The 11,659-nt window shown below is 51.9% G+C and overlaps 1 protein-coding gene across 1 annotated transcript in view; it reads right to left on the bottom strand.

The window, feature by feature from the left end:
• The window catches only part of CCDC33 (coiled-coil domain containing 33), a 119,951-nt gene extending 108,806 nt beyond the window's left edge, over positions 1 to 11,145 (bottom strand). Inside the window, 7 exon segments of the mRNA XM_079913612.1 lie at positions 7,315 to 7,362; positions 7,366 to 7,524; positions 7,526 to 7,543; positions 7,547 to 7,627; positions 7,629 to 7,672; positions 8,496 to 8,556; positions 10,670 to 11,145. Coding sequence (XP_079769738.1) covers positions 7,315 to 7,362; positions 7,366 to 7,524; positions 7,526 to 7,543; positions 7,547 to 7,627; positions 7,629 to 7,672; positions 8,496 to 8,556; positions 10,670 to 10,924 — 666 coding nt within the window. The 5' untranslated portion in view covers positions 10,925 to 11,145.
• Between the last annotated feature and the right edge of the window lie 514 nt (positions 11,146 to 11,659).

Consider the following 11,659-nt stretch of genomic DNA (forward strand, 5'->3'; position numbering starts at 1 on the left):
GTGCATGGGCTTCCTCTAGTTGCGGTGAGCAGGGGCTACCATTCGTTGAGGTGCACGGGCTTCTCATTGCGGTGGCTTCTCTTGTTGCAGAGCATGGCCTCTAGGTACATGGGCTTCAGTAGTTGTGGCTCGCAGGCTCTAGAGCGCAGGCTTAGTAGTTGTGGTGCATGAACTTAGTTGCTCCGCGGCATGTGGGATCTTCCCGGCCCAGGGATTGAACCCGTGTCCCCTGCATTGGCAGGCAGATTCTTAACCACTGCACCACGAGGGAAGTCCTAGAGACCAGTTATTAAAGACTGGTTTCATACGGGGTTTTAATTTAACCTCATACATCATACATGCCATATCCCCAAAGCTTCTTTCTCCTCTGCTAGAGGCTGCACTTGGAGGGCTTGTACAGAGATAAAGCCAGGAGGGTCCCGTGGAGGTATGGGTCTGTGTGTGGGAGGGGGTGTGCTCCATGTATGTCCGTCAATGAGTCGGTATGAATCTATCATTGTGATGTGGGCAGTGGGTCTCTGCATGTCCAGGATGTGGTGGGTTTGTGTATATCCAACATGTGTGTGTCCTTGTGTGTCTGCACGTCTGTGAGAGTGGCTGTGTTCCCAAGTGTCTGTTGGGGGAACATCTACTTTCCAAGGGTGTGAGCGAGGGAGAAGAGAGAAAGATGACCCTAAAAGGCATGACAACTGGACCCTCCTGCCACTCCTCCCTCCTTTCACACGAAGGTAATTTCTGGAGATGAGAAGGCTACCATAGTATCCCCCCCGCCCCCCCCCTCCAACCCCGGAGCCCTTCAGCTGCTGGGCCTGGGCTGGCTGGGAGGACATCAGAGCCAGGTACCCCCTTCCTCTCCATTTCCCCTTCCTCTCCATTTCCCCTTCACCACACACATATCACACATTCACACACATACACACATACACAGGGCCTCCAGGAGGTGTGAGTCAGCGGCAGCCCCTGGCTGGGGTGGGGGAAGGCAGTGATGGGGGAGGGGCAGCGGGGCCATCTGGTGTGCTCAGATACAACAATCTGCTAATGGAGTTTCTTCCCAGACCAGCGCTCAGGCTGATCCAGCCTTCTCAACCCTGAAAACTGGTACCCAGGTCCCAGAGACAGTGGGCTTCACAAGTTCCCAACACCCTTCCCATGGGAGGCCAGCTAGGCAAGCAGGAGCTACCCCCTTTTCTAATGCAGAAACTGAGGCCCAGACGCATCTGCTTTGCCTAGTACAGACATCCCAACTCATTACTAGAAGAGCATCTATTAAACCCTGCCTGCAGGGCATGGCTAACCATATACCAGCTCATTTAATTTTCCCAGCAACAGAGGGCATTGCTCTCCCCCATTTTACAGATGTGAAAATGGAGGCTGAGGGAAGTTATATGACCTGCACAAGGTCACACAGCTACTAAATAAATGTTAGAGACTGACCTGAACCCAGATCCACCCGACCCCACTGTACCTGCCTCTCACTGCAAGTTGGCTGAACCCCAAACTCTCCTATAACCCACCCGTCTGAGCTCTAGGCACCGACTCCAAAGGCATATATAGAGACTTGGAAATCAGGCAGGCAGGGTGAAGAGACTGGCTCGGGCAAGGACATAAATATGGGACCCCCCCAACTTACATATTTTCAGGTCATATCCACTATGTCCAGGGACTTTTGAGGCCCTTCAGAGGCCCCTGTGGGCAGAAAGTCTTTCGGGGCCACCCAGGAGCAAGAAGGGACAGCAGGCAGCTTGCAGGGTCATTGTGGTACAAATAGCCAAGGGTCTTTCTCTTCCCGAGGAGGGTCTGGCCACGGCCCTCACCGCCCCTCCCCCCCAACCTGGGGCCAGCCCTGGCCAACCCCGCCTCTCCTGCCAGCCTCAGCTCTCCTCGGCGACTGGTGATGGGTCCACACCCCTCCCTGCATGGGTGACAGCGCGCTCTGGGAACGTCTTGACAGTGCCTTTGTTCCCCAGAAATAAAAGAAAATTGAGCTACAAAGGGAAACCTCAGGTAGCTTTTAACGGAGCTCAGCCGCCTGGGGCAGAGTGTGTTTAAGCTGGAGGCAGTTGTCACAGGAGCAGAAGGGGGAGCTGCCAGCAGTCCTCTCCCACCACCCTCGCCCCTTGATTGAGTTTACACAAGGAAAAGGCTCTTCCAAATAGCAGCAAAGGAGCAAAATCAATGAGAATTGATGGAGGAATGTAAAGCAGCCGTGTGTGTGTGTGTGTGTGTGTGTGTGTGTGTGTGTGTGTGTGTCTCTGTGTGTGTGTGTGTGTGTGTGTATTAGGCACAGCAGAAGTATGCTGCCTGGACCCAGGCTGACCTGATCTGGGGCCCAGGCCAGGGGAGCAGGGGCTGGGAGTCACTCCCCAGCACGTGCCCGTGGAGGGGTGCTGGTGGCTGGGGGAGGGGCAGCAGCCGAGTCTCTCACTCGAGTTAAGAGAGAGATTAATATATTCAATCCACTCGGGGTAATTGAGGGAACAATTGGAGTGTTTTTCTAAAGCCCGTAAAACTGCCTCATTTGCAAGGAGGAGCTGACCTGCTCACATCCTCCGTATGTGATGGAGCACAGGAAGGGAGGGGGAAGGGTGACATTGGGGCCCCAATACTGAGGGACTGGAGCATTAGCTTGGGAGGGGGTTAGCAGTCCTGATCTAACCTGTTCCCACCTTTCCCACCTTGTTAGTAGCAGTCCAAGCCTCTGTTTCCCCACCTGTGAAATGGCTGTGGGCATCCCCCTCCACCATGAGACTGGATACAGGAGGGAAGCCTGACACTGACCCTGAAGGTCTGGCACTGAGGTGTAGGGGCGTGAGCAAAGAAGTACCCAGCTCCCCCGCCAGGCCAGCTCCCCACCCCCACCCCAGATGAACCGGGCAGGAATGTTAATGAAATCCAACAGTGTGTGCGCCTTTCCCCACTAGAACTGTTCCCATCTCCAGGGCAACAGAAATAGTATATACAATAGTGCGCAATAAAAGGCGGAATGAATTGAAAAGCGGAGCAGGAAGGGGAAGAGAGTGAGGGCCTGGAGTGCTCTGGCCCGAAGGCAGAAAGACACCTGGGGATGCAAGTGTGCTGGTCTGGAGATCTAGCCAGAACTGGGACCCGAAAAGGATGGAGAGAATCAGAGAGGGGGGTGGGGGAGGGGAGGAAGGAAGGAACAAAGGGACACAGACGCAGAGACAGAGTTTCGGGGACCGCAGGCAGCAGGGACGCCAGGAGAGCCACTGACTGCTCGTTCCCCTCCACTCCTTTTTATGAACCCCCCCAGCCTGTTGGTGCCAAAGCCACAATCAGAAGCCACAGGATTAGAGCCAGGCGCTCAGCATTTGGGGATTGCTTTATGAGCTTTTTCTTCTCTTTTTTCCCCCTCCAGGGCAAAAAAAAATGTTTTAAATGGAAAGAATTAAAAAAAAAAAAAAGACCCTTGAAAGCATCATTTAAAAGGCTCCTCGGGAACAGAATCATTTCCTTGAAACAAAAGTGCGATTGTTTGCAAGAGGTAAATGCAGGGGAGGGAGCCCACCTCGCCCCCTCCTTCCCCTCCCCCCTCCTTCCCCTCCCCCTCCTTCCCCTCCCCCCTCCTTCCCCTCCCCCCTCCTTCCCCTCCCCCCTCCCCTCCCGCGTGGGAGGAAGCTCCAGGGCCTAGCATGAAGGAGCCCCCAGGATGGCTCACAGAGCTACCAGCAAGGAATTTTAAAGTTCATGTTTCCCGAAATTTCTTGACTGGGAATTTCCAGTCCATAGTTTCCCTCCTAAACGGCGCTGCCCTGCAGGAGTTTGTCCTTCCGCCTTCAGGATCTCTTAGAGAGGTGAGTGAGGTACAAGGAGGGATTGCGGCCCCTGAGGGCCCTGCGGCTCCCAGCCCAAAGCAGTTGTGGCCTCCCCTGCCCCATAATTCCCCAGGAGGCCTCATATGCCCTTAAAAGAGTTGAGCGGGAGTCACCCCCAAGGGCTCAGCTGCCAGATTTGGCCTGCACCCCGCTGCTTCCCTCATCCTTGGGGACCTACCCTGCCTGGCACTGGACAGGCCACCCTCATTCTGGTCAGATAAACTCTCTCTTGCCCTGGGGAGAAAGGGCCTTGGGGGTGCCGGGGTGGCACAGCCCTGTGGTCTCAAACTTGCCAAGAGGCGCAGGAGGCAGGGTCAAGGGACAGGATGAGGCTGGTGGAGCTCCGCCCAGAAAGGAAGCCGCTAGAGGACACTGCAGCTGGCAGGAAACCTGGAGCTCGTTCCCTCCCATGCACAGTGAACTTCCCTCTCCAGCCACTGCCTGCACAGCCCAGTCCCCCAACTCGTGGGTCAGGGCCCAAGGGAGTGATCTCTACCCCGGAGTCTGTTAGTACCTGCCGGAAATACTCATGGGGCATAAGCCCACACTACCAGCAACCCCCACTCCCTCCCGACCCCACCACCTCCCCATCTCCCCACACACATAACAGGAAACGTGAGTACTGAAGAAGGGAAGATGTTAGCTCAGGGGAATTCATTGTCCCAGCAGAGTCTCCAAGATTTCTGGAATGCTATGACCATGGCTGTGAAGCCTGTGAGCCATGGCTGAGAAGCAAAGTGATTCAAAGTCAGTCACTGAAGCTTCACACCAAGCCCTGCCTCCTGTTCCCTACTCACTCTTGATCACTGCATTAGTAATCCCCCTGCCCTCTGCCCCCGGCTCCACACTTACCCCATCTCTCAACCCATAACCATCATCAGTTCTGGCTTAAAAAACTGACACACAAGTTGGAGAGCATCTTGTCAGCTTACAATAAAGTTTGAAATTGAATAGATTCAATGGTTGAAATGCCTGACCAGACAGGACCGAGACTAGTTTGGAAGGGACAAAATCAATGCAGGGAAGGCTTCCTGTACGAGGTGGCCTTGAGTCTATCCATTGGCATCTATAGCCTAAAATCCATCCTGGCCTTGAACTGAATATTGCTGAAGTTGAGCTACACTCAAGAACGCGGTTCCCTCCTCTCCATCTGTCCTGCTCACCGCCTTTTCCCCTCACCAGCCTCACCCGCCCCAAGATTGCTTTCTCCTCCTCTTCAGTTGAGAATCAAAGAGAGCTGGGTTAAGTCCTTCCATCCTGGGCTTCATTTTCCCTATCTGCAAGGAGGGGAGGGAGGATGGTTTTAAGGATCCCTGTGGTTCTAGGCCACATCCACTTCCCCAGGGAGCTGGCCACAGGCCCGGAGGACAGCCTGCGGCCCCACCCCGCGCTGAGACCCTGGTCATGGTGCTGTCCTACCAGCTGTGTCTTTGAGCCTCCAAAGACACCAGAAAGGTGCCCCCCTCCTTCCTCAGGCTGAACTGCTGGATGAGTTTGCCTGAGCTGAAAGAAACAGCCCCTCTATCCTCTGAAGGACCCCTCTCCGTTGTCTGTTCCCCCCTGGCTTCCTGGCCCTGTTGTCAGGGCTGTGATGGCTGACCCCACCCCCAGGAGGGAAGCGATTGTCCTCTCCCTTGAAAGCCATTTTCTTGTCTTGGTAGAAGCAGACATCTGACACTTTAAGAGGGAGAACGGCAGGGAAATGACAGCATTAAATAACAGAAATTAGAGCTGCCTCGGATGGCTCAGCCATCTCAGTCCCCCTTCCCTGCAGCAGTCCCACCCTCCCTCAGAGGCATTCAGAGCTGCGGCCTGCAAAGAACTGTCCACGTGTCCCCTGGCTCAGGTGGCCAGGACATGCTGGGACATAGACAGCAGGGGACTGCTTCTCCCTGAGCTCTGAGCTCCTTGCATATCTAGTCCTGTAACAAACTGTAGAACATGTCGGAACCCAGGTATCATCTATCTCACTCACAAGCTCACCGCTGTCTCCTCAGCACCCAGCACAGAGCTGGGCATACAGTAGGTGGTCAAAAGTATTTGTTGATCGACTGACTAATGAATGAATAAACAGGGGCCAAAGTAGTCCATGGAACAGACTGAGACCTGGGCAAGAGAAGTCGGTGCCTGGTCTCTGGTCCATCCTTCCAGTTCTCCTGGCACATGCTGCCAGATTACTCTGTCTAAACCACGGGTCAGATTGTCTTTCTCATGCACAAACCCCTCTGGTGGTCCCCCATTGCCTCCTGAATTGAACATCCACCTAGCTCTTTTGTCACTGTTCCTGATTCCTTCCACTTTCTCCCATCCGTCAGCCGTCTTCCAGCCCAACTCAGCCCACCACAGTGGGCTCCACTATAGCCTAGACCAATGCGCTGTGGGGTAGAGGTGCTGCAGGAGAGCCAGACACCTTTGCCTGTAAACTTTTGGTTTCAGGCTCAGCTCATTCTGCTGCTAGCCAAACCCTTTCGTTTTCAGCCAGCTCATTCTGGTCCCTCCTCCTTGGAATGTGCTCCTCAAAGTCCAGAACTGCCATTCCTAAATCTTACCCGCCTAGCATAGGATCTGTTAGAGTCAGCACTTAACAAATGTTTGATGGATGAATGAGGGAATGAATGAATGAAAGAGTCCCCTCAAATGATATCTCTTCTGAAACACCTTTCCTAGGCTCCAAAATCAGACCCACACACTTCCTCACCAGAGCTCTCCTTCCAGCACGTAACTTGTGGGACCATATGATGCCCACAGTACGCCAGACTGTTTTCAAGCCAGGTGGCATCTTGAACCTGGGGTTTGACCTAGCTTTGGATTCCGTGCACTGTTGTGCACTAAGGTCCCCAGGAAATGTTGTTGGCGTTAAATGGAATCAAGCATCCTTGGGGATGATCCTCAGTTTCTCTACCTGTGAAATGGGCTGCTTGCTCTACTAATGTCTATCTATACTGACTGTGAGGCCCACCAGACACACTGGTTGCGGAACACTATCGCGTTGGGGAACCTTCCTCAGCTCGGACAAGGACTAGACCCTGTCACCTGGGCCTGAGGCTGCCAGGGTCCTGGTTCAGGGCTGAGTCCCTCCTGGCCGTGGTGGGAGCTAGATGGGCTTGAGTGTGGGCACAGAGAGACTTCTGTCTCCTGGTCACTCCAGGCCTCCCTCAAAACCTGGTGAGAACGTGCGAGAGTGAGTTTGAGGACGGAAGGGTCTCAGGGGACACTCACCCACTGGGCAGAGAAACCCCACCCAGTGATGTCCTTGATCTGTGTGGCCTTTGCTCCATTTTCTGTCTCCTCCTTCAAACTGGGACTCCCTGCTGCACCCTCAGACTGCTTGTTCTTAAGAACTGAATGAGGCAAGCTTGGCAAGTCCTGCTGCTCTGCTCAGTGAAAGATTGTGGGGACAGCCAGGCTTATCAAAGACACAGGTCTTCTAACTGGGGGAGCAGTGATGCTAGAACCTGATGGGGACCCAGGGAACACCCACCTGCAGCGCAGGCAGCTGGGGCTCTGGGTGCGGTGACGTTGGTTCTGGCTAGCTGGCGCTGGGGGGCCAGTTTGTGGCAGGAGGCTGAGGGGCCCGGTGCATGTGGAAGGCCACCCTGTAGGCCAGGCCCCCGCAGTGGCAGGCCGTGGGGTCTGCACTGGCCCGGAGCAGAGACAGGTTGCCGCAGTAGTGGTGCGGGTCCTCGTGCTCCCCGGGCCGAGAGGTTCATTCAGGGTTGGTCCAGGCGCGGGTAGATGGGAAAAGTGGCCTTGCCCACCCTCTGGGCCGCCCTTCCGGAGGCCCTGCTCAGCCTTCAGGCGCAGCTGTGCGTCGTGCTGTCCATCATTCTTGCAGAAAGCTGGGTAGGGAACAGGGGTCTCAGAGGTGGTCTCTGGGGTCTCTCTCTGCCTCCCCCAGGGGATGAGGAGGACAGGCAAGGCCCTTGGGAAACCCGGGCTGCCCGACCTTTGAGTTGAAGCCAGGCTTGGTTTCCCTGTGGATGACCCCCTCTCAGGCCCCATCCATGGCCCCCTCCCTTTACTAATGTAGGGAGTGGAGGGCTCTTAGCCTGTGAGATGGTCCTGGGTCCTGCCACCCAAAGGGAGGAGTTCAACCTGACTCTGATCTCTGACCACATGAAGGCCTGGAACTTAGGTTCCCTACTCCTGCATGTGCCTCCTCCTCCAGGAAGCCCATTTGGATGTCTTCACAGTCTAGGTGTGGATCTTCTGCTCTTTCCAGGTCACTTAACTATTCTCTCTTTGGAATTCCTGCCTCTCTACCTGATGGCTGGGCCCAGGTCTCCATCTCTCTGTCTACCCTGCCTACCCACAGTCCAGTGGCTCTAAGGCTACTCAGTGTGATGGCCGGTGGGACTGGCCCCAAACCTGCTGTGTGCTCAGCTCTTACAAATTCACAAAGCCATTCCTCAGCTGTCCTTTCATTTCTTCCTCACCCGACCCTGGGTGACCAGCGTCAGCATCCCCGTGTCATACTGAAGGAGGCAGGGGCTCACAGAGGGTCAATTTGGCCCAAGTGACACAGGCAGAGCTTTGGGATTCAATCTGGAGCTCTGCCCCCGCCCCTCCCAGTTCCCCTGAGGCTCCCTGGAGTCCCTGACAGGGGCCAGGCAGGATTTGCAGGGTCCCTGTCTCTCCCCAGCCTCCACCCTTACTTCATACCTTTAAGCAAAGTAAAGACAAACTTGTTCCTGGTGAGGGTGAGGCTCCGGCCAGGGTCTTTCTTTCTTTTTTTTTTTTTTTTAACATCTTTATTGGAGTATAACTGCTTTACAATGGTATGTTAGTTTCAGCTTCACAACAAAATGAATCAGTTATATATATACATATGTTCCCATATCTCTTCCTGCTTGCGTCTCCCTCCCTCCCACCCTCCCTATCCCACCCCTCCAGGCGGTCCCAAAGCACCGAGCTGATCTCCCTGTGCTATGCGGCTGCTTCCCACTAGCTATCTACCTTACGTTTGGTAGTGTATATATGTCCATGCCTCTTTATCGCTTTGTCACCGTTTACCCTTCCCCCTCCCCATAGCCTCAAGTCCATTCTCTAGTAAGTCTGTGTCTTTATTCCTGTTTCACCCCTAGGTTTTTCATGACATTTTTTTTCTTAGATTCCATATATATGTGTTAGCATACAGTATTTGTCTCTCTCTTTCTGACTTACTTCACTCTGTATGACAGACTCTAGGTCTATCCACCTCATTACAAATAGCTCAATTTCGTCTCTTTTTATGGCTGAGTAATATTCCATTGTATATATGTGCCACATCTTCTTTATCCATTCATCCGATGATGGACACTTAGGTTGTTTCCATCTCTGGGCTATTGTAAATAGAGCTGCAATGAACATTTTGGTACATGACTCTTTTTGAATTATGGTTTTCTCAGGGTATATGCCCAGTAGTGGGATTGCTGGGTCATATGGTAGTTCTATTTGTAGCTTTTTAAGGAACCTCCATACTGTTCCCCACAGTGGCTGTATCAATTTACATTCCCACCAACAGTGTAAGAGTGTTCCCTTTTCTCCACACCCTCTCCAGCATTTATTGTTTCTAGATTTCTTGATGATGGCCATTCTGACTGGTGTGAGATGATATCTCATTGTAGTTTTGATTTGCATTTCTCTCATGATTAGTGATGTTGAGCATTCTTTCATGTGTTTGTTGGCACTCTGTATATCTTCTTTGGAGAAATGTCTATGTAGGTCTTCTGCCCATTTTTGGATTGGGTTGCTTGTTTTTTTGTTATTAAGCTGCATGAGCTGCTTATAAATTTTGGAGATCAATCCTTTGTCAGTTGCTTCATTTGCAAATATTTTCTCCCATTCTGAGGGTTGTCTTTTGGTCTTCTTTATGGTTTCCTTTGCTGCGCAAAAGCTTTTAAGTTTCATTAGGTCCCATTTGTTTACTCTTGTTTTTATTTCCATTTCTCTAGGAGGTGGGTCAAAAAGGACCTTGCTGTGATTTATGTCATAGAGTGTTCTGCCTATGTTTTCCTCTAAGAGTTTGATAGTTTCTGGTCTTACATTTAGGTCTTTAATCCATTTTGAGCTTATTTTTGTGTATGGTGTTAGGGAGTGATCTAATTTCATACTTTTACATGTAGCTGTCCAGTTTTCCCAGCACCACTTATTGAATAGGCTGTCCTTTCTCCACTGTACATTTCTGCCTCCTTTGTCAAAGATAAGGTGACCATATGTGCGTGGGTTTATCTCTGGGCTTTCTATCCTGTTCCATTGATCTATCTTTCTGTTTTTGTGCCAGTACCATACCGTCTTGATAACTGTAGCTTTGTAGTATAGTCTGAAGTCTGGGAGCCTGATTCCTCCAGTTCCTTCTTTCGTTCTCAAGATTGCTTTGGCTATTCGGGGTCTTTTGTGTTTCCATACAAATTGCAAAATTTTTTGTTCTAGTTCTGTGAAAAATGCCAGTGGTAGTTTGATAGGGATTGCATTGAATCTATAGATTGCTTTCGGTAGTAGAGTCATTTTCACAATGTTGATTCTTCCAATCCAAGACCATGGTATATCTCTCCATCTATTTGTATCATCTTTAATTTCTTTCATCAGTGTCTTATAATTTTCTGCATACAGATCTTTTGTCTCCTTAGGTAGGTTTATTCCTAGATATTTTATTCTTTTTGTTGCAATGGTAAATGGGAGTGTTTTCTTGATTTCACTTTCAGATTTTTCATCATTAGTATATAGGAATGCCAGAGATTTCTGTGCATTAATTTTGTATCCTGCCACTTTACCAAATTCATTGATTAGCTCTAGTAGTTTTCTGGTAGCATCTTTAGGGTTCTCTATGTATAGGATCATGTCATCTGCATGTCTTTCTGCTCAACGACATCAGTGACAGCAGAGCAGGCAGGGAGGGGGTCCCCATCATTCACCTGCAACTGCACCCCAGCCCCAGAGCCGGCCTGCTGGGGCCTCTCAGCTGACAGCCGCAGGGCATATCTGCCCTCCTTATTAAACTCCACGCTCAAGACCTCAAACTCCAGGTCCAAAGTCTTTTCCTCGGCCTTCAGCCTCTGGCTCAGCAGGGATGCAGGGACCCAGGGTTCAGGCCCCCTGAAGGCCATGCCCATGTCAGGGACTGAGCCCCGGGCTGAGCGCTGCCCCCTCCCAGCCACGTCCCTGCCTGGGCCCAGTCTGAAAGCCTACTGGCTGGGCGCTCAGGGCCACACCCCCACGTTTCTCTGTTCGTTTGAGGAGAACCCAGGTAACAAGCCAGGAAGCTGGGCCCGTCCCAGGGAAAAATGGCAGCAATGGATTCCTCCCATTTAGCTTTTGTTCATTCGGCAGATATTTATTGAGCATCTACTGTGTGCCAGGCACTATTTTAGGCATCTAGAATATAGCAGTGAACCAAAGATTCCTGCCCTCCTGAAGCTTATCTTCTAGTGGGGGAGGGAGGTGGGGACAGATAAAAGTAAACACTAAATATAGAAAGTAAGTTAACTATGATGTCTGCTAGATGATGATAAGTTCTATGGAAAAATTAGAGCAGGGTCAGGGATAAGGAGTACCGGTGTGGGGAGCACACAGGTATGGGGTAATCAGGGCTTCCCATTTCCAGGAGAGCCTATCTCCACATGCCTGTTCATTCCCTAGAGTTCTTGAGTTGGGGGAGTGTCTGTTTCCTGGGAGCATACCCTTAGCACCTGCTTCTGGAACCCATTTGTTTACCTTCTGAATCAAAACGCAGAATATGGGGCACAGCTTCACTTTACAGAGAGCCCAGAGCTTGTTGCACCAAAGAATTGTCAAGCTGGAGCCCATCCTTCCTGATCCTGGGTCTTGCTGATATCCAGTGGGAGAGG

This window comes from Stenella coeruleoalba (assembly GCF_951394435.1).
Source record: "Stenella coeruleoalba genome assembly, chromosome: 2".
Lineage (NCBI taxonomy): Eukaryota > Metazoa > Chordata > Mammalia > Artiodactyla > Delphinidae > Stenella > Stenella coeruleoalba.